This window comes from Oncorhynchus clarkii, chromosome 12, assembly GCF_045791955.1.
Source record: "Oncorhynchus clarkii lewisi isolate Uvic-CL-2024 chromosome 12, UVic_Ocla_1.0, whole genome shotgun sequence".
Classification (NCBI taxonomy): Eukaryota; Metazoa; Chordata; class Actinopteri; order Salmoniformes; family Salmonidae; genus Oncorhynchus; species Oncorhynchus clarkii.
The window spans coordinates 69,052,934-69,076,142 of NC_092158.1; the positions used below are offsets into that span (position 1 = coordinate 69,052,934).

General features: G+C 45.2%; 1 protein-coding gene across 4 annotated transcripts; it reads left to right on the forward strand.

Annotated features, from left to right (window-relative positions):
• Positions 1-667: 667 nt before the first annotated feature.
• On the forward strand, positions 668-20,106 carry LOC139421119 (suppressor of cytokine signaling 7-like). 4 transcript variants are annotated; one of them, XM_071171674.1, is made up of 10 exons: positions 1,455-3,378; positions 6,116-6,180; positions 6,376-6,480; positions 8,214-8,303; positions 9,516-9,661; positions 15,245-15,413; positions 17,872-18,000; positions 18,310-18,445; positions 18,847-18,999; positions 19,185-20,106. In XM_071171674.1, exons 1-9 carry the CDS (start codon positions 1,844-1,846, stop codon positions 18,974-18,976), a joined length of 2,505 nt encoding a protein of 834 aa, XP_071027775.1. In that variant the 5' UTR covers positions 1,455-1,843; the 3' UTR covers positions 18,977-18,999; positions 19,185-20,106. The 4 variants fall into 4 exon arrangements, with proteins under 4 accessions (XP_071027776.1, XP_071027775.1, XP_071027777.1 ...); XM_071171675.1 differs by lacking the exon at positions 8,214-8,303 and having other exon boundaries at positions 668-3,378; XM_071171676.1 differs by lacking the exon at positions 6,376-6,480 and having other exon boundaries at positions 1,562-3,378.
• Positions 20,107-23,209: the final 3,103 nt, after the last annotated feature.

Below are 23,209 nucleotides of genomic sequence, written 5' to 3' on the forward strand. Positions count from 1 at the left end.
TAATGATCCATCTTGGTTAAAAGGAAAGTCAGCAAAACATAATTAATCTTGTCCCTCCAGAAATTAACATGACAGGTTGATCATGTTTGCAAGTGACAGTAATGCAAAATTGGGGGTGTCCCCAACGGCACTTCATTCACCACATAGTGCACTACTCTGAACAGGGACCATAGACAATTTGACCTGAACAGAATTTGGAATTGCTGCTGTTTGTTACAAGTTAACCCAAAACACAATGATATTACTTGATCCAATCCTAAGGATAAAGGGAAAGAATAATGGAAGTGCCTTACACTTAACTACCATATACAATCAATTATCAGGTCACCTCTAGTGCCTAGCTGACTGAACTGCAAGTGTTGGTATTTCCCCACAACTCAATTTAAATGTTGAAATGGTACAGTACTGTCTCGTAAACCTGCCATACTGATTTAGCCTGAAATGTGACTCCTTATAAACGGGTGAAATGCAGAACTCGACTCATCGTGGAGGCTACATTTTCTAAGAGATGCAATGCATCTATAAATAGCACATAGTGTAATAAGAAACCGGGTGAATTTATACTTGACCTGAAGAGAGCGATAACATCTGGGTTGAGCAGAGCGGCAACTGATGACGTTGTTGTTAACAAGTCACCTAAAAGGCTCGAGGACCAGGGTCAAAGAGCACACTACGTAAAAATATTTTAAGTAGTGCGTTGTTCCAAAGAAGTTTACTGAAGTGGAAGAGGTTTTATTTTTTAAATGTAACCTTTAACTAGGCAAGTCCGTTTATAACAATTCTTATTTACAATGACGGAACTGCCTTATTCAGGGGCAGAACGACCGATTTTTACCTTGTCAGCTCGGGGATTCGATGCAGCAATCTTTCGGTTACTGGCACAACGCCCTAACCAATAGGCTACCTGCCCTGGGGTTTATGTGTGACGGAAGCAGAGGCTATGGGTTTTTGGGGTCCTTTCTACTTCAGGAAGCGTCCAGGGCATGGGCAATGACAGATTATCTATTATATTGACCAGCTACTCAAGTGGCCGCTCTAACAATGGAAATTGATGTCTTCAAAAACGGAAGACAGAGGAGGCAAACTCAGGTGGGACCATTCTAGCCAATGAGAGGGCAGATACGCGTGAGAACAAGAGGCACAACTCCTATATAAAGTGGGGGTTTTTTTCAAAGTTGCCGGGAAGTCACGTGTCCTACTTATATCAGTACGCTCATAACAACCTTAGCATTAATTAAGAAACTCATATTCGAACAAATAAGCCTCACGTGGCAAATAAACCATTACATTTTTGGTTGACCAAATTCGATACTCGCTGAACTCCATACAAAAAAAAACTCGTTTGGTGAGCAAAAAACAACAACATAAAACGCCACCTGCTGGAGAATACATCTTTTGGCCACAGTTATCACTCGTTTCGCATAAATCGGCCCAAAATCAGATTTTTCCAGCAGGTGGCAGTTTTTCGGGTTTTGTTTCGCTCTCCAAGCGATTCGTCTTTGTATGGGTATGGGCCTCCTTTATTACCACAAGAAGTAGATTATTGATGTCGCCTCTGCGCAGCCGCCCCGCGAGCCCTAGTGTGCGAGCCACCCATTACATCCATGTTGTCTACGAAGAGGGAATCGGCATCAGCAATACTGACGGAACGTTTTAGATGTGTTTTTATTTATTAGCATACATTTATCCGATTTTTTTTCCACGAGGAATATGGAAGTTCAAATGGCTGTCGTTAGGTAGAATGACGTGTTTGCAGTCAGCAACCGTGCTATTTATTTTTCTTAATGTTATGTAAGAACAGAGACGGTACGCGGCGCCTCTTGTACCGAATTGAGGCGTAATAATGAATAACGCGCAAGATATGTCTCCTGATTTTGTCTTGATGCGCTTGGTTTCTGCGGCTGAATATGACCGATTGGACGAGGAGAATTTGACGTCGGGCGGTGGAGTGGTTTCCGGATTCGGGAAAGCTGTCTTGGGTAATCATGGCAACAATATCAACAATGGGTTTGAATTTGATCGGAACAACCCCACAGCAGGCCCGGGGATTCCGAGCAATCCCTCCCCGCACTATAGTTCACAGGTTGAGAGCCGGACGGGAGCCCCTGACAGCCGCTTGATGCTGACCCGACCCTTAGTTTCTGATGCGCCTCAACCTCCCGACTTCGCCGTGGCTCAGCGCTTCGATTTCCCGCATGGCGCGGGCAGAGGCTCGCGGGCTCAGCTCATGGTGTTTCAGAGCGTCCTTAGGACAAGCGACGGTATTTTGGAATGCGGCCTCGAGCAACCTCCTGGCTTCCAGGTAAGTGAGGCTGATAAACAGGAAGCCAGTTCTGCCTGTGTCATGATGACCGGTGACAACAATATGGATGTGCAACACCAGAGGCTTCAGTGGCACCCCATTATGAAGCTGTCCAAGGTGGTTGCAGATGCAGGTGACCTGGCTGGAGAGGGAGATGGGCTCTGCCACCGTCACCGCCTGGTCACTGATGCCAAGTCCCTCCGCTTCTGCATCCTGGACCCCAAGAAGACCTGTTCAACGGGGGACACGATCTACCACCACCTGGACGATACGGTGCTCAACCTGGCCCGGAGGCTGGGGGAGCTGGGCCAGGCCTCAGAGATGCTGCTGAAGGAGGGTGGAGAGATGCCTCGCTGTTCCTGTCAGAGCATCCTGGCTTCGGCAACGGGGGACATAGGCCCCGGAGAGGACCCTAGTGAAACCAGTGACGCCCTCCTGGTGCTGGAGGGCCTGGACTCTGAGGAAGTGGGTGAGCTGGGGCTGGGCGGGGAGGAGTTTAAAGGTGGTGTCCCTGGGCAGGAGGGCGAGACAGACATGGGGCAGGACCGGCGGGGGACTTTCTCAACCGGCTCCCTCACGGGGCTAATGAGGCAGGTACACAGGCTTGCTGGGGAGTCCTGTGCCTGTGACCCCCAGGTGTGTCCCTCCCCGTTGGATGCCATGGGCTCAGCTGCAGCCTTAACATCGTCCCTGTCTCTGGCCTCCTCTAACGTCACGGGACAGTCGGCAGCAGAAGCTTCCGCCACCCTATCTGGCACCTTACCTTCACAGGACCCTCCCAGCCAAACCTCCCAGCCCCAAAGCAGGGCCACCACGCCAAAGTTAGGGGTGATGTTGCGAGCTGCCTCACCTGTAGTAGTAGAGGGGGCGGCAGGGGGCGAGAAGACGACCAGAGGGAAGTCCCGGAAAGGCTCTCTAAAGATCCGTCTGAGCAAACTATTCCGGACCAAGAGCAGCAGCGGCTCCAGTCACCTACTGGACAAGAGACCCTCGCTGGCCTCCTCCACCTCCTCCGGGGGCAGCCTGATGGATGTGTGGGGCTCTGGATCCACCAGCACAGACTTGGACACAGGGAGGTGAGGTTAAGGAGAGGGAAGGGAAGGGGACAGCCCTGTGTCTCTGACTGGGTCAATAGTGTGGTAAGGGTGGTAAGGGTGCGCGACAGCTCTGCGGTCTCAGCTGGTGTTGGTCTAGTACAATTATCATTATAAACTATTAGTGGCTTTACAGGGGACTATTATAGCGCTAGAGGCGCTCAAACAATGTGGGCGTAGTAGAGTTAAGCTATTAGTAGCCAAATTGAAGGATGATTATAATGCCACAGGCACTAAAGGTAGACTAGTGGTTAGTGGAACTGCAGTCAATTTCCCCAGTGGGAGACAAACATTTTAGATATGAGAGCTTATAGCTCACCTCGTCAACAGACTCCTCTTATCCAGCTGTTTCATGATTAGCGCTGAAAACACTACAAGAAAGGTGATTAGCTTATCATGTTCTTAAAGAAACATGCTGGAACTATTGAGTAGACCATATGCTACAGTAGCGTGATGACTCCAAGCAATTCAACTTTGGTTACTAACTTCATCTCCCTTCTTAGGCATGATGGCTTTATCATGTTCGAAACTCCCAAATCAATGAAGATTCAAAATGTCAACCAATGTTGCCATAGTTGCGTTTGTTCACAGATAAATGCAGTTTAGGACTGTTACCTGTAAACACCTGCTATTATGTAGCCTTGACATCATGCTCCATAGTTACTGAGGTATTCTGGCATCCAAAATACAGTGCATGTTGCATTTCACCTCCTGGTATTATTTGGCATACCTCGGCACCATCCTGGTTCTACACTGTGTGTATGCTGAAGCCACTGAAAAGCACAAGCAGACAAGAGCAGCAGGCAAAGGCTACCTCACCACATCGTCATTTATGTAGCCTAGGCTATCCACCCCATTTTTTTGGTTATCAACAGAAGCCTCTGGGAACATCTTATGGACTTGCCACACCATCCCTCATGCCGTACTAATGCCTTGTTTTCCTCCTCATGCTGTTGGAGGACTTTGTGTCGGAGGGATCGTGGTAAGATTAGGCCTAATGTATCTAGAGAGTGGCCCATGTTGGCTTATTGGCTACAGCTTTAGCACGAATCCATCACAGTATAACTGTGCCCATTTGGTAGCCAGTTGCCACCTTTAGACATGTGGTTCACTCCGTTCGCCATGTAGATTTGGCCTCGCAAATTTGTCATGAATACAGTATGCTGCTGTACCTTTTTGAAAAAGAAAGCAGCTGGCCATAGCAAGGACGTGAACGTAGTTTAGCATTATAGCCTCCTTCGTTTTGTAGATGACCTCAGGGCATTGTTTTGCTTTATGTTGTCAAAAGTCAGGGGAAACAGTTGGAGTTAGTTTTAATGAGTTCGGCCCGCGGATGTTGGACCAACTGCCAGTACAGCATGTGCATTCATTCAACATGTCCTTTGAGAAATGTTAATATCTCATTTCAGTCATGTTTTGGTTTTATATCTTTTTTTTATTTTTATACTGTTGGGACAACTGCGGTCTTATTTAACCCTTCAAACGCTCACCGGCTGACTTGCGGTAGTCAAATCTAGGCCAGGTTCACGGTTCATGACCTAACCCAGCCAGTCATCATCATGTCTGTCTGTCTGAGCACAGCTCCCACGAGTTCCTATAGTCTCGACTGTGTTCTCATGTTTCCTTTGATTCAGTATGCACAAACCTGAGATGTGCCGTTACTGAACATGATGGGAAACCAGTGTTTCACTCCAGGCAGTTTCCTCTTTCCCTGCTCTCGGCAAACATGGCTCCTCTTTTAAGCGAGGGAAATGGTGTGGGGAGGGAGGTAGGATTGTGGGAAGGAGTTTGTAGGTGGGGGGTGGGGTGGGGGGGTGAATATCAGCTGCTGTTTACCCTGCTGTGCTTCAGGCTTAGCTCAAGCGGCATGCTGGGTTTTCCCCACTAGCACTGTCTCTCTCACACACACACACAAGCTGGCCCCCGCTGCAAAGGAATCTGGTAGTCAGCAAGGCGCAGCTATCACCCAGTCAGGCCTTCCAGAAGCTTCCTAAAAAATCCCCAAATGTGAAAAACTGTGGAGTGGTGCTGTGTTTTAGGGGGAAGAGTTAAGCTAAGGATGGCTATCCAAACAAGAAGTTACAGCACAGAAATGCTCCAATCAACGAAGGATTGTGTAATCAGAGGAGCTCGTTGTGCTTCTATATATCAGTTTAATAGTGTAAATCTTAACTATGTCTTCTTGCTTCAGAAAATAGGCTATATATATTTTTTAACCAAACAAGTCCAATGCTGTTTAAATAAATTGATGCTCAAATAATGACAAAACTGAAATGCAAAACCATCAAGCAGGCACAACTGACTTCATTTTTAACCAATCAAGTCTGTTGGAATAGACAGCACCCTCAAGACCCTCAATGATAATGTTGCATCGCTGGCTGCTGACTTCACAGGGTCAGTGTAAGTGACTCTGCTTAAAAAAGAAACGAGCCGATTCGAGGGCAGTCCGGTAGGTTATGGCTGGTCAGGTCCACTAGCCAGAGGTAAGCGTCTGACCCTCTACATCCCAGAGCTGGATCTCAGTCCTTGGCGTTGAGACACGGTGTACCCTTGAGAAATAGGCCACTGGTTTCATACAGTAGAAGGGTCAAAAAGACATGAGGCTGAGAGAGATGGTTCAAAATGAATGCCGTGGGATTGAAGTCTAGCGGATAATAGTGGTTCTTAGGACTATATAAGGGCTTCTCTTATGTTTGACCCTCTCTCTGTCTCTCCACAGCAAACACCAGCTCCCCAGGCCCCAAAGTGCCTTCTCTCCGTTGGCCTTCGGTCCTGCCTTCACCGGTAATTGTGTGCTTTTATTCCTGAATGTGGCGTTAGCTTTATGTCGACGTATATGGCTCGGTAATGGGTGGCTTGTGCTCGGGAGAATGTGCCACTCACATACGCATGGGCACTTATGTGCCATATAGGATCTCTTCATCTTTTTTTCTTTCTCTCTCTGTTTTTCATTTTCCCTCCCTGGATCTCTCCCTCCAGGTGAGACTGTGTCCCTGGAAGACGTGGATATTTCTCGTAGAGGGGTGAACTCTCTGCACCCCCCGACACCTCCACCTCCGCCCAGGCGAAGCCTCAGTCTGCTGGGTACTTTCCTCTCTTTCCTGCTTACATTTGCTTGGTGTTTCTTCTGTCACGTCCCCCTCTTCTTCTCCATGTGCCACTCTGCTGCTGGGCTGCCACTTTTCACGTTCTTTTTTTTTTCTGGGCTTTTTCTCCTTTTCCACAAAAACGTTGATGCAAATACAAAAGTACATTGAGGATTTCTGTAAGGGTCAGACGTTTAAAAAAAAATATATATATATATATATATATGTATATCTAGGAGGGTTAGAAAAGGTGGTCAGGAGTTAAGCATGGGTAGTTTCTCCAATCTCGTAGCAGTAGTTGCTGCCTCTGTGTTTTATAGCTGGCATGTGTGTAACGGTTCACTGTGTAAACCAATTTCAGAAACTCAATAGGAATATACGTGATAGGACAGACACTAATACACGTATGGTTCGGTGCCACTTGGGTTTGTAGTACAACAAGGACTCGTTGGTTTTCTGTGACTTCAAATGCATTAGGCCTTGTGACTTATGGTACAGGGTCAGAATTGCAGAACTGAATTTGTTTTAAGAAGCACTCAGTTGTCTGTCTGTCCCCCTCTCTCTCTCTCTGTTTGTGTGTCTCTGTCTGTCTGTCCCTCTGTCTGTCCCTCTGTCTGTCCCTCTGTCTGTCCCTCTGTCTGTCCCTCTGTCTGTCCCTCTGTCTGTCCCTCTGTCTGTCCCTCTGTCTGTCCCTCTGTCTGTCCCTCTGTCTGTCCCTCTGTCTGTCCCTCTGTCTGTCCCTCTGTCTGTCTGTCTGTCTGTCTGTCTGTCTGTCTGTCCCTCTCTCTCTCTCTGTTTGTGTGTCTGTCTGTCTGTCTGTCCCTCTCTCTGTCCCTCTCTCTGTTTGTGTGTTGCTCCTAGCGTTCCTGTCTGTATTGCAACTGAGTCCTCTCTCCGTTCCTCTTTCTGTTGGCTGTGTTGGCCTCAGACGACGTGTGGGTTTCTTTCTTTAGACCATGTTCTAGTAGGTTAGCACCCAATTAGCATTAGTAATGTGGTCGATGCCAAGGCTGAGAACGTCATCAGACTGAAGATACACAGAAGTCACGATGCAGTCAGGATCAGACAACGGTCTGGAGAGTGCTTGCGTTGCTACGGTACAGGTCGTTTTTCTATGACTAAAGATCCCACGTTTTCCTATTAGCCTACTTCATACCTATGCCTCTAGCTACTAAAGCCATTTCTGGTTCCTCTGCCTGGGCATCCGGCCACACTTCCTCAACACACAACAATCATTAGAGGCTTAACATCCAGGTTGTGATAGAGGTTTTGCCCATTTAATATAGGATGACGATACTGGAGCCCCAGCAACATTTTGGAGGACAAATGAGACTAACGGAATGGGGGTACAGATGGGTATTTGCTCGATGCCTTGCTATGCCAATGTCTGTCCAGCTTGGTGATCGGTCTCTGCTTTCTTCATATGCTCTGCCTGGTGTCATTTTCGCTCTGTGGCTTGATTGTGACATCACTGTGTGTCGGGATCCCACTTCTGACACCAACAGTACCCAGTTTGGATGTGAGACATTCATTGTGGTTCTTTTGAGGCAAAGTGCTCCTGTATAATGTGACCACCACTAGTCCTTTATCTTATAGTGTGCCATTCAGCCATCAGTGTGCTCAACTTGAAAGGAAGCCAGAGGAAGAGGAAGTTGCCATTTTGATGTCCGTAAAGTTCAGGGTGGTGGCTGGCCTCTTAAAGCCTGTGCCTCCCGCTGTGCTCTGTTCCAGATGACTTTGGTGGGCCGCAGCCTGGGCCTTTCCTAGAGAGTGGTGTTCATCCCTCCCATGCCTTCATCCAGCATAGCCTCAGCCTCAATGGTAAGAGCAAAGCCGGGGCAAGAGAGGTCAAGGGGGCTTACCAGTGGGGCACAGAGAGAGACTCATAAAGACATAGGCTGGAGAATTAAAAAATCATAGACTATGTACCCTTCTAAAACATTTTCTACTTTACTGTGATATGTCTAACTCATTTCAGTTGGTAGGCTTTTTTTTTATACATTGTTATAAAGTATCTGGACACTTTAAGTTTGGTTAACAGATATTCTGCTACAGTGAGGTTAATGGTTGGGATATTATTGCTTTCCCTGACAGGGTTTCTTCTTCCTTCTGTAACCATTTGCATATGCACATACAGACTACTAGCATTGGTATTGTAATATCTACTGAGCTACGTTATATAATCAGAAATTATTGTGTGTAGGTAGAGCTGATGCATTTCCGTATTCTGACGCAGAATCGGATATCCTTCTACATTGGTATTTGAACATTGTGAAACATTGCAACCTCCTGAATAAGCCCCTGCAGGTTTACCAGACCATTTCTCTTGCTTTAATAGGGTCGGCTCAAAGAAAGGCCTTGGCAAAGTGGTGTGATCAGAGGCAGCAGGGAAAGAAAAGTAAAGTAGAACAAGATTTAGAAAGAGTCAGATAATGAATACTCATTATCATTTCAGGAAAAGGATTGCATTGATGACCATCTCCGTAAAATTGTGAAATTATAGTTTAATCGTAGATATCACATTGTGCACACGGAATGTATGATTGTGCCCAGTTAAGCCTGGTCAATTTGCATGATGTTAAAACGTGTCTGGTTGAATGATTTGGTGATTATATTCAGACGAACTGGTGAGATTGTCAGAGACCGAGGCAGATGAAGTGACTAACCATTTGATGACCCTCTGTACCTGAGAGAGAGAGATTTAACTTATAGGCTACTTCAGTACATGCATGATAGACTTATTCGTTATATTATCACAGAATTTAACCTATAACGGAGGCTCCAATTGTTTTGTTTGTTAGGTCACATAGTCAGGACAATGACACACAACCGCTTACCCTGAGCTACACACTTGCTCATGTTTCTTTTAAGCAGGGTGAATTTATGGCTAATTTGGCAACAATTTCCGGAAATACCATGTGTTTCTAATGCCTATTTTTATTATATATATTTTTTTTACCGAATGTTCTAGTAGCCACCAGTAAGAGTGAATGATGAACCCTGGATCTGAGTGTGTGTGGCCCTGTGTTTCAGATACGTTCCTGCGGGGTCTCCCCCGGCCCATCCCGCTGCCTGGTGACGGCCAGAACCCATCTCGGGTGGACCAGCGCCCACTGCTGTTCCCACTGAGCCGCCCCGATGCCAGCAGCTTTGCCACCAGCCTCCGAGAACTGGAAAAAGTAGGACGTGTCACGTGTACATAGGCACATTGGCATTCTTACAGACACAGTGCTAGGTTCAAACAATGTTCCCTCTAAGCTGCGTATGGGCGCGCAGCTCCCCCGGGACTGCCGCGCATAAGAAATATCAGCCCGCGCAGAGAAGCACGAGATTGAACTTGAATTGCCAATATTAACCACTTTCAATTCAACATACCGAAACAAAATGAACTATGCAAGACTTAGTATGCAAAGCTAACTATGCAAGAGATTTTCTTGTAGGCAGAACACACCGGAGTAGGATTCTATTGCATTGACAGGCACGATTCAGCCTGTACTCTACAGACCGGTGCGGCAAAACCAGTATCCCAATGTGCAAATACACCTTTGCCATATATGGATCTGTGTCATTCACTTTGCACGGGACTGTGTTTACACCATGAGTGGTCGTGAGTAGATGTGCACATTTGTTCATAATCTTTGCTAGTAAGTGAGCTATTAGCCCATTTATAGCTAGTCAGCAATGGGGGAGTGGTTGCTTCCTACAAGAGCACAAAAGCGAGTCAGGTAAAGACATTTTTTTTTCAGCAGGCCCTAAAAATGTGTTCAGTACCGGGGGAAAAAACGAGAGAACATTGGACACGGTGCTAGGTACAGACACGGTGCTACAGTAGGTTCAGACACAATGCTAGGTTCAGACAAATCAAATGTATTTATTAAGCCCTTTTTACATCAGCAGAAACCCAGCCTAAAACCCCAAACAAAAAGCAATGCAGATTTAGAAGCATGGTGGCTAGGAAAAACTCCCTAGAAAGGCAGGAACCTAGGAAGAAACCTAGAGGAACCAGGTTCTGAGGGGTGGCCAGTCCTCTTCTGGCTGTGCCGGGTGGAGATTATAAGAGTACGTGGCCATTAAGGCCAGATCATTCCTCAAGATGTTCAAATGTTCATAGATGACCAGCAGGGTCAAATAATAATCACAGGGGTTGTAGAGGGTGCAACAGGTCAGCACCTCAGGAGTAAATGTCAGTTGGCTTTTCATAGCTGAGCATTCAGAGGAAATTGTAGAATTAGAGGGAGCATACCTAAAATCACACAGGACACCAGATAAGACAGGAGAATTTCACCAGATAGGACAGACTGACCTTAGCCCCCCGTCACATAGACTATTGCAGCATAGATAATGGAGGCTGAGACAGGGGTCAGGACACTGTGGGCCCCGTCTGATAATACCACCGGACAGGGTCAAACAGGCAGGATATAACCCCACCCACTTTGCCAAAGCACAGCCCCCATACCACTAGAGGGATATCAACAGACCACCAACTAAGAGTAGGGGTGTTAACCCCGGTGTCCTGGCTAAATTCCCAATCTGGCCCTCAAAACATCACGGTCACCTAATAATCCCCAGTTTACAATTGGCTCATTCATCCCCCTCCTCTCCCCTGTAACTATTCCCCAGGTTGTTTCTGTAAATGAGAATGTGTTCTCAGTCAACTTACCTGGTAAAATAACGGATAAATAAAAAACGTACTACCCTGAGACAAGACTGAGTATAGACACAGAGCTAGGTTGAGACGCGCGTGCGGAGCTAGGTTGAGACTAGAGGTCGACCGATTATGATTTTTCAACACTGATACCTATTATTGGAAGACCAAAAAAAGGCGATACCGATTAATCGGCTAATTTTTATATATATATATTTGTAATAATGACAATTACAACAATACTGAATGAACACATTTATTTTAACTTAATATAATACATAAATAAAATCTATTTGGTCTCAAATAAATAATGAAACATGTTCAATTTGGTTTAAATAATGCAAAAACAAAGTGTTGGAGAAGAAAGTAGAAGTGCAATATGTGCCATGTAAAAAAGCTAACGTTTAAGTTCCTTGCTCAAACATATGAATGCTGGTGGTTCAATATTCCCAGTTCTTCAATATTCCCAGTTAAGAAGTTTTAGGTTGTAGTTACTATAGGAATTATGACGCGTTGACTATTTCTCTCTATACCATTTGTATTTCATATACCTTTGAATATTGGATGTTCTAGTAGGCACTTTAGTATTGCCAGCCAAATCTCAGGAGTTGATAGACTTGAAGTCATAAACAGCACTGTGCTTCAAACATTGCTAAGAGCTGCTGGCAAACGCAGTAATGTTTGAATGAATGCTTATTAGCCTGCTGCTGCCTAAAACCGCTCAGTCAGACTGCTCTATCAAATCATAGACTTAATTATAATAAACACACAGAAATACGAGCCTTTGGTCATTAATATGGTAAAATCCGGAAACTATAATTTCGAAAACAAAACGTTTATTCTTTCAGTGAAATACAGAACCGTTCTGTATTGTATCGAACGGGTGGCAGCCCTAAGTCTAAATAATGCTGTTATATTGCACAACCTTCAATGCTATGTGATAATTATGTAAAATTCTGGCAAATTAGTTCGCAACGAGCCAGGCGACCCAAACTGCTGCATATACCCTGACTGCTTGCAATGAACGCAAGAGAAGTGACACAATTTCCCTAGTTAATATTTCCTTCTAACATGAATTTCTTTTAACTAAATATGCAGGCTTAAAAATCTATACTTCTGTGTATTGATTTTAAGAAAGGCATGGATTTTTCTTGGTAGGTACATTTGTGCAATGATTGTGCTTTTTTCGGCAATGCGCTTTTGTTAAATTATCATCCGTTTGTCAAAGTTAAAGTAGGCTGTGATTCGATATTAAATTAACAGCCACCGCATTGATTATATGCAACACAGAACAATCTAGTTAACTACACATGGTTGATGATATTACTAGGTTAACTAGTGATTATGTGAAGATTGATTGTTTTTTTACAAGATAAGTTTAATACTAGCTAGCAACTTACCTTGGCTCTTTGCTGCACTCGCGTAACAGGTGGTCAGCCTGCCACGCAGTTTCCTTGTGGATTGCAATGTAATCGGCCATAATCGGCGTCCAAAAATGCTGATTACCGATTGTTATGAAAACATTAAATCGGACCTAATTAATCGGCCAACCTCTAGTTTATGCCAGCAGCATACCACCCTGCATACCACTGCTGGCTTGCTTCTGAAGCTAAGCAGGGTTGGTTCTGGTCAGTTCCTGGATGGGAGACCAGATGCTGCTGGAAGTGGTGTTGGATGGCCAGTAGGAGGCACTCTTTCCTCTCGTCTAAAAAATATATATCCCAATGCCCCAGGGCAGTGATTGGGGACACTGCCTTGTGTAGGGTGCCGTCTTTTGGATGGGACGTTAAACGGGTGTCCTGACTCTCTGAGGTCATTAAAGATCCCATGGCACTTATCGTAAGAGTAACCCCAGTGTCCTGGCTAAATTCCCAATCTGGCCCTCAAACCATCACGGTTACCTAATAATCCCCATTGGCTCATTCATCCCCCTCCTCTCCTCTGTAACTATTCCCCAGGCCGTGCTGCAAATGAGAACGTGTTCTCAGTCAACTTACCTGGTAAAATAACGGATAAATTAATAAATAAAAGTTGAGAAGCGCGGAGCTAGGTTGAAGCACAGAGGGTGTGTTCGAAAATCACAACGGCAGTCAAGCACCCAAGCTAACAGGCTAAGGTTGGCTAGCTTGCTAGCTACTTCCAGACACAAATGAGAGAACATCTCACTCTGAGCAGTTTACTTGCCCTAACAGAGCTGGTTAGGCTGTTTTCATGTTATCCAGAACATTGCTGACTAACTGTGATGCTGGCAACAATTTAATTAAGCTTTTTTTTTCAACGTTTACTGGCACCGGCCATATTCAACGGGTGTTGGACGTTCGTAAATTAATCAGTTATTCTGCGCTCTAGCACACTCAGATGAAAGTGCTCTGAAATCAGAGTAGATAGCCAGAGTGAATTTACGAACGCACCCAGAGCTCGGTTCAGTTAGATAATACTAAGATCATAACAAACACATTGCGTAACACAGGCAGATACTTCTAATACTTCTAGTCTTTAGATGTGCATGCATGCATGTAAAAAAGGTTGGGACACACCTACTCAATCAAGGGTTTTTCTTTAGTTTTACTATTTTCTACATTGAAGAATAATAGTGGATACATCAAAATGATGAAATAACACATATGGAATCTTGTAGTAACCCAAAAAGTGTTAAACAAATCAAAATATATTTGAGATTCTTCAAAGTAGCCACCCTTTGCCTTGATGACAGCTTTGCACACTCTTGGCATTCTCTCAACCAGCTTCACGAGGAATGCTTTTCCAGCAGTCTTGAAGGAGGTCCCACATATGCTGAGCACTTGTTGGCTGCTTTTCCTTCACTCTGCGGTCCAACTCATCCCAAACCATGTCAATTGGGTTGAGGTTGGGTGATTGTGGAGGCCAGGTCATCTGATGCAGCACTACATCACTCTCCTTCTTGGTCAGCCCTTACACAGCCTGGAGGTGTGTTGGGTCATTGTCCTGTTGAAAAACAAATGATAGAACCACTAAGCGCAAACCAGATGGGATATCGTTGCAGAATGCTGTGGTAGCTACGCTGGTTAAGTATGCCTTGAAATCTAAATAAATCATAGACCGTGTCACCAGCAGAGCACCTCCACGCCATCACACCTCCTCTGTGCTTCATGGTGGGAACCACACATGTGGAGATCATATGTCCACCTACTCTGCATCTCACAAAGACACGGCGGTTGGAACCAAAAATCTAATTTTTGAACTCATCAGACCAAAGGACAGATTTCCACCAGTCCAATGTCCATTGCTCGTGTTTCTTGGCCCAAGCAAGTCTCTCCTTCTTATTGGTGTCCTTTAGTAGTGTTTTTTTTGCAGCAATTTTGACCATGAAGGACTGATTTAAGCAGTCTCCTCTGAGCAGTTGATGTTGAGATGTGTCTGTTACTTTAACTCTGAAGCATTTATTTGGGCTGCAATCTGAGTTGCAGTTAACTCTAATGAACTTATTCTCTGCAACAGAGGTAACTCTGGGTCTTCCTTTCCTGTGGGGGTCCTCATGAGAGCCAATTTCATCATAGTGCTTTATGGTTTTTGCGACTGCACTTGAAAAAAACATTCAAAGTTCTTGAAATGTTCTGTAATGACTGACCTTCATGTCTTAAAGTAGTGATGGACTGTCATTTCTCTTTGCTTATTTGAGCTGTTCTTGCCATAATATGGACTTGGTATTTTACTAAATAGGGCTATATTCTGTATACCACCCCTACCTTGTCACAACACAACTGATTGGCTCAAACCCATTAAGAAGGATAGAAATTCCACAAATTAACTTTTAAGAAGGCACACCTGTTAATTGAAATGCATTCCAGATGACTACCTCATGAAGCTGGTTGAAAGAATGCCAAGAGTGTTCAAAGCTGTCATCAAGGCAAAGGGTGGCTACTTTGAAGAATCTCATATAAAATATATTTAGATTTGTTAAACACTTTTTTTTTTGTAGTTACTACATGATTCCATATGTGCTATTTCATTGTTTTGATATCTTCACTATTATTCTACCATGTAGAAAGTAGTAAAAAATAAAGAAAAACCCATGGAATGAGCAGGTGTCCAAACTTTTATATTTGATGTGAATTTGCCTATATCTGCGTGATCGTAGTGTGGCTGGTACTGGGGTCCTATGAACTGGGAGGATGCAGAGATGAAGCTGAAGGCCAAGCCAGACGGGGCGTTCCTGGTGAGGGACAGCTCTGACCCCCGCTACATCCTCAGCCTGAGCTTCCGCTCCCAGGGGGTCACACACCACACGCGCATGGAGCACTACAGAGGTGAGTTACACACACACACACAAGCAAGCATGCACATACACACACGCTATAGGTACTCTACGTTAGGGGTGTTCCAATCTGGCTATACTCTGTCATCGTATCTGTAAATTGACAGTTGCTAGTCAAATTGGATGATACTCGTGATCAGAAAAAACGTGGAAGTGTTTAATATGCTTAAGTTGATGTTGGCAAAATGTCCATCTCCCTGCACGTTTAAAGACCAAACTAGCTTCAGATGAGGAGCAGCGTGCGGAGGGGTGTCTTGTCTGTTTCTGTGTGCAGCGACCAGACAAGTTTGCTGTCACTCAGAGTGCGCATCGGCGGTTCATCTTTCTGCCCTAGCCCCGCTTGTTAGCAATGTGCAGAGTATCTGACAGGAGACCGTAGCAATCTGAATGGTCAGACTGAAACATGCGGGGAGAAGTGATCGGGTGAAGTCATGAAGTGAAGCGGGTGGACGGAGAAATACAGCTTCACTCTATCTAGTCGGAGAAGCAGGATCGACATAGAACCCGCCCATTTCTTTACAGACAGGCAAGCTAACCAGTTGAGTTATTTAAACCACCTAGCACCTCACACTTTATTTAAAGATGCACGCTGGCACCCGAAAATGTTTTTTTGTTGTTCCGTTCACTGATAATAAATAAAATCGCATTGGTGTCAGCAATTGCCCATATCTGATACGATCCTGTTCTGTCAGACTACTCTGCACGCCTCTACTCTACATGCGCTCTCATGCAGTACTTTTAACTGAAGATGTAAGCCATGTATACACACGTTGGATGGTTTCATGTCGGGTCTTGCCGTTGGATGGTTTCATGTCGGGTCTTGCCGTTGGATGGTTTCATGTCGGGTCTTGCCGTTGGATGGTTTCATGTCGGGTCTTGCCGTTGGATGGTTTCATGTCGGGTCTTGCCGTTGGATGGTTTCATGTCGGGTCTTGCCGTTGGATGGTTTCATGTCGGGTCTTGCCGTTGGATGGTTTCATGTCGGGTCTTGCCGTTGGATGGTTTCATGTCGGGTCTTGCCGTTGGATGGTTTCATGTCGGGTCTTGCCGTTGGATGGTTTCATGTCGGGTCTTGCCGTTGGATGGTTTCATGTCGGGTCTTGCCGTTGGATGGTTTCATGTCGGGTCTTGCCGTTGGATGGTTTCATGTCGGGTCTTGCCGTTGGATGGTTTCATGTCGGGTCTTGCCGTTGGATGGTTTCATGTCGGGTCTTGCCGTTGGATGGTTTCATGTCGGGTCTTGCCGTTGGATGGTTTCATGTCGGGTCTTGCCGTTGGATGGTTTCATGTCGGGTCTTGCCGTTGGATGGTTTCATGTCGGGTCTTGCCGTTGGATGGTTTCATGTCGGGTCTTGCCGTTGGATGGTTTCATGTCGGGTCTTGCCGTTGGATGGTTTCATGTCGGGTCTTGCCGTTGGATGGTTTCATGTCGGGTCTTGCCGTTGGATGGTTTCATGTCGGGTCTTGCCGTTGGATGGTTTCATGTCGGGTCTTGCCGTTGGATGGTTTCATGTCGGGTCTTGCCGTTGGATGGTTTCATGTCGGGTCTTGCCGTTGGATGGTTTCATGTCGGGTCTTGCCGTTGGATGGTTTCATGTCGGGTCTTGCCGTTGGATGGTTTCATGTCGGGTCTTGCCGTTGGATGGTTTCATGTCGGGTCTTGCCGTTGGATGGTTTCATGTCGGGTCTTGCCGTTGGATGGTTTCATGTCGGGTCTTGCCGTTGGATGGTTTCATGTCGGGTCTTGCCGTTGGATGGTTTCATGTCGGGTCTTGCCGTTGGATGGTTTCATGTCGGGTCTTGCCGTTGGATGGTTTCATGTCGGGTCTTGCCGTTGGATGGTTTCATGTCGGGTCTTGCCGTTGGATGGTTTCATGTCGGGTCTTGCCGTTGGATGGTTTCATGTCGGGTCTTGCCGTTGGATGGTTTCATGTCGGGTCTTGCCGTTGGATGGTTTCATGTCGGGTCTTGCCGTTGGATGGTTTCATGTCGGGTCTTGCCGTTGGATGGTTTCATGTCGGGTCTTGCCGTTGGATGGTTTCATGTCGGGTCTTGCCGTTGGATGGTTTCATGTCGGGTCTTGCCGTTGGATGGTTTCATGTCGGGTCTTGCCGTTGGATGGTTTCATGTCGGGTCTTGCCGTTGGATGGTTTCATTTCGGGTCTTGCCGTTGGATGGTTTCATGTCGGGTCTTGCCGTTGGATGGTTTCATGTCGGGTCTTGCCGTTGGATGGTTTCATGTCGGGTCTTGCCGTTGGATGGTTTCATGTCGGGTCTTGCCGTTGGATGGTTTCATGTCGGGTCTTGCCGTTGGATGGTTTCATGTCGGGTCTTGCCGTTGGATGGTTTCATGTCGGGTCTTGCCGTTGGATGGTTTCATGTCGGGTCTTGCCGTTGGATGGTTTCATGTCGGGTCTTATTGATTGGTCTTTTTCTCTCTTTCTTCACAGGAACCTTCAGCCTCTGGTGTCACCCAAAGTTTGAGGACCGCTGTCATTCTGTGGTAGAGTTTATCGAACGGGCCATCATGCACTCCAAGAACGGAAAATTCCTCTACTTCCTGCGCTCACGGGTCCCAGGTAAGAACCTACCAATCAGAGTGGGACAATGCTAAATGACTGCTCTATAACTGTATATGGATCTGAATCATAGGTTACATACAGCACCATTTTAAAGTTGCTATTACTAACACCTATTTAGCACTGGGTTTTCATAACTAATTAGGCCTTAGGTTTGTTTTGACTTTACTATATTTTCACAATTAGTGTTGTATTTATATATGGTGGAGGATGTAGTTCACTCTCTAGGTTAGAATTTAGTATGCTTATGATGTGTGTTCCTGCCACTGATGTACATTAATATGTGTGTGACCATGGTTCCTCCTCCAGGCCTCCCCCCGACCCCGGTCCAGCTACTGTACCCAGTGTCCCGCTTCAGCAGTGTCAAGTCCCTGCAGCACCTCTGTCGCTTCTGCATTCGCCAGCTGATCCGCATAGACCACATCCAGGAGCTCCCGCTGCCCACGTACGTAGAAACGCAACACACAGATCTGCCCACATTATAGAAACGCAACATATAGACCACATCCAAGAGCTCCTGGCTGCCCATGCACTGCCCTGCCTGTATAGACCAGTGACCCATGATATAGTGTGACATATAGTGCCCTCTAGTGTATAAAATAAGTGAAACATCCGAAGACAGACTAAATATAATCAACACAACAAATAACCACAAAGGCAGGCCAAAATGGCTCCACAAGATGTTGGGATTTGTGTACAATGGTGGGAGTGTTTAGGATATTGACATAGTGGAAGATTTTGATAGTGTGTATTGGGATGGTTATATTTTCTATCCATTAATACACACAGGCAGACAGTTTTGTATTGGAAGGGCTTGTATAAAATGTACCCCATCTCTTCCCATAGGCCCCTCATAGTCTACCTGCGAAAGTTCTACTACTATGATCCTGAGGAGGAGATGTACATGTCAATCAAGGAAATGGGGCGGGACACGACCACCCAACCGGCGACTGGCCAGCCGGAGTCTCAAACGTAGCACTTGGAAGATCATTGGAGCAAGTGAGTGATGGACATTTGGGCCACCAATTGAGCAGTGTTGTTAAATACGTTTATACTGAAATACTGTATTTGGTACATTATACAATTGACTTTTCCATATATTTTCAATGAAAACATTGTGGTGTGCATTGTTTAGTGTGGCCACCGGTCAGTGTATATAATGTCCTTATCCTTTGTTGTTGCAGGGTTTTTATACACGTGGACAGCTTACCTAAAGACTGATGGTGACTGACTGGGGACAGTCTCGCTCAAACCCTCTTGTGCCAGACTGTGCACTAATCAGCGCTCTTGGTTGACTCGGTATCCGGACGTCTGGGGGCAGGGTTTTACATGATCCACCCTCCTCCCTTTTTGATTGGCCCACAGAAACTGGAGGAGGAGCAGGGGATGAGGAATCTCCACCTACCCGGCCAGTGAGGAAGATATCTGACCTCGGGGCTGAACTGGAAGAGCTGACTGAGTACTTGCCATTGTGCTAACTACAGTAAGCCCCCCCAGCTAAGACTGGACATCACTGCAACGTTGTGGAAACGTCACATGTACCTGAGTAGGAAGAACATTTCAATCGAAACGAGCGCACCCTTGAGCCTGGAGGCTAAGACGATAGGTTGAGGGTCGAAGTATATGGAACCAAATCAGTTTGGAAAACGATGCACTTGACCTTTGTTTGTACCCCTCCTCCGAAAAGGTCTGGGAAAAGGGACAGCTCATTGTTTGGACCAGAGTATAAAAAGTTGTCTACTGTATGTCAGCCAAGGAGGAGAAACTGTACACACCTTTCTGATGTGATGCATTCTCAAGTACAGAGAAATATCATTTTTTGTTGTTTCCTCTTAAAATATTTGGTTGCCGCTGATTTGATCTGCACCTTTTGAGTTGACTGCCTGAGCGGTGTGTGTGTCTGCGTGCCTGTATGTGTGTGTAAATACTGTGCGTTGGCGTTAGCGGTTGGTGGCTAACCAGAGTTATTTGGTGGTGTAACATCACTGGAGGATATCGTGGTTCGCTCTCAACTCTGGAATCCAACTGGAATTCTCTTGCTATACTGTTATTGAGCAAATGCGTTACCAGAACAAATAATAATAAAACTGTTGATGGAATTTAAAACATGAGAAAAGCGCCTTACTTTATGTCTCTGGCTGAGATTCAATCCAAGGCGCCCAATAGAAAAGGCACATTGTTGGCTGTTCAGTGCGCTTCTCTATAACGTACCTTGTATTGAGTATTGACCTGTCTGTCTGTGCTTGTGATTGTTTCTCCAACCAAACACACCCTACCACAGATATACAGTTGAAATCGGATGTTTACATACACTTAGGTTGGAGTCATTAAAACTCGTTTTTCAGCTTCTCCACACATTTCTTGTTAACAAACTATAGTTTTGGCAAGTCGGTTAGGACATCTACTTTGTGCATGACACAAGTAATTTTTCCAACAATTGTTACCAGACAGATTATTTAACTTAATTCACTGTATCACAATTCCAGTGGGTTAGACGTTTACATACACTAAGTTGACTGTGCCTTTTAAACAGCTTGGAAAATCCCAGAAAATTATGTCATGGCTTTAGAATCTTCTGACAGGCTAATTGACATCATTTGAGTCAATTGGAGGTGGACCTGTGGATGTATTTCAAGGCCTACCTTCAAACTCAGTGCCTCTTTGCTTGACATCATGGAAAAATCAAAAGAAATCAGCCAAGACAAAAAAAAAAGTAGACCTCCACAAGTCTGGTTCATACTTGGGAGCAATTTCCAAACGCCTGAAGGTACCATGTTCATCTGTACAAACAATAGTATGCAAGTATAATCACCATGGGACCACGCAGACGTCATGCCGCTGAGGAAGGAGACTCATTCTGTCTCCTAGAGATGAACGTACTTTGGTGCGAAAAGTGCAAATCAATCCCAGAACAACAGCAAAGGACCTTGTGAAGATGCTAGAAGAAACAGGTACAAAAGTATCAATATCCACAGTAAAACAAGCCCTATATCGACATAACCTGAAAGGCCACTCAGCAAGGAAGAAGCCACTGCTCCAAAACCACCATAAAAAAGCCAGACTACAGTTTGTAACTGCACATGGGGACAAATAATGTACTTTTTGAGCTTGGTCGCAAATGGGTCTTCCAAATGGACAATGACCCCAAGCATACTCCCAAAGTTGTTGCAAAATGGCTTAAGGACAGCAAAGTCAAGGTATTGGAGTGGCCATCACAAGGTCTTGACCTCAATCCTGTAGAACATTTGTGGACAGAACTGAAAAAGCATGTGCGAGCAAGGAGGCCTACGAATCTGACTCAGTTACAACCAGCTCATTCAGTAGGAATGGGCCAAAATTCACCCTACTTATTGTGGGAAGCTTGTGGAAGGCTACCCGAAACATTTGACCCAAGTTAAACAATTTAAAGGCAATGCTACCAAATACTAATTGAGTTTATGTAAACTTCTGACCCACTGGGAATACTATTATTCTGACATTTCACATTCTTAAAACAAAGTGGTGATACTAACTGACCTAAGAAAGGATTTTTTATTAGGATTAAATGTCAGGAGTTGTGAAAAACAAAGTTTAAATGTATTTGACTAAGGGGTATGTCAACTTCTAACTTCAATTGTACATGTTGTTCTTCATTACAGTAATGTTGGTAAGTAGACACTAGTTGGCGCCAGAACCTTGATGACCAAATTATACCATCCTGCAGTCTACACTCCCAGCTCCTCCCCACACCCCCGACAGCAGCTAACAATATTAGGGTGGTTGCAGCATCTCATTTACATCTCATCAGGATCTCCCCCTTGTGTTGGTAAGACTGGTTGAAAACAATGCCATGTGAAGAGGTATACGAACCATATCCGGATGTTCTATATGATAAACCTTTACAACTTAGAGATATTCCTGGTATCAGTTAGACGTAGCCATCCTTTATTTTGTAGGTATTTTCAAGGTTATGTTTTAGTGTGTGTGTATGTGCTCTGTTCCTCCCCCATGTCCTTCTGATAAATTTGAATTCTCTGGTGGTATCACCGCAGGGGAACAGTATGCGGATGTGTAAATTGACAAAGCAATGAGGGTGAGCGGGTGTGCATGCATTTAGTGTGTCTATGTGTTTGTGCGTGTGCATGTGTGCGCTGAATGCGTCAATGTATCTACCTGGTGGAGTGTGTACTAATACAGCATGCACGTACGTCCTTTATGTAGGCTAATGTGTGAGATACAGCACATAAATAGACAACTTGACTCAAGTAATAGTTGATGATTACAGACGGTTAGGGTGTGTGTGAGGAGGACATGAGTTAGTACAACAAGACCCGAGCTGAGGAAAGAGGAAGGGCCAGAATTTGAATAGAGCTTTATGAGAGATCAGCAGCAACGCCTGGGGAGTGATTCACTCATTTCAACGGGGGCATATTTATGCTCTTGTGTTACACTGAGCACCACCACACACACAGACACACACACCAGTGGAGGCTGCTGAGGGGAGGACGGCTCATAATAATGGCTGGAATGGAGTCAATGGAATGTTATGAAACACATTAGATACCATTCCATTACACTCCATTCCAGTCAGTATGAGCCATCCTCCCCTCAGCAGCCTCCACTGACGCACACACACACAGTTAAGTGCTAAACAGCTAGGTGAGTATGAATGATCCAGGAATGCCTGTAGGATAGATAGGACTGGTGAAAACGGATGCTTAAAGACTCACAGCACATCATGGTACTGTGAGAAAACAGACTACCACGAGAAGTAAGCATTTGTCAAAGGATCATGGGCATGCATCAATGTACTTAGTTCTTGTATAATGGCCTTGAGCATACAAATATCTGCTGATGGTCATGTGGACACAGCATTGGTGCATGTCTAAAGCCAATTGAACTGTCTACGTTTAACTAACTATGCAGCCAAGTGAGGGCACCAGAGTCATATGTAGAGATACTTGCTAACGTCAGACATTCCATAAAGCAGGGGTAGGCAACGACATTCAGGTGCAGGCCAATTATTTTCGGACTGGATATAGGGGTGGGCGCGATGTATTTCTAATCATTTGTACACTGCAAATTGACCACAACCAAGCCCCAAAAAAGAGATTGTATTTGAAAATAACAATCATTTCACACCTTGATTACATTGAGACACGATCACATACGATCACACACACACACCTTTTTTAATTTTTTTTTATTCATGGGGGATACTTTTAAGCTG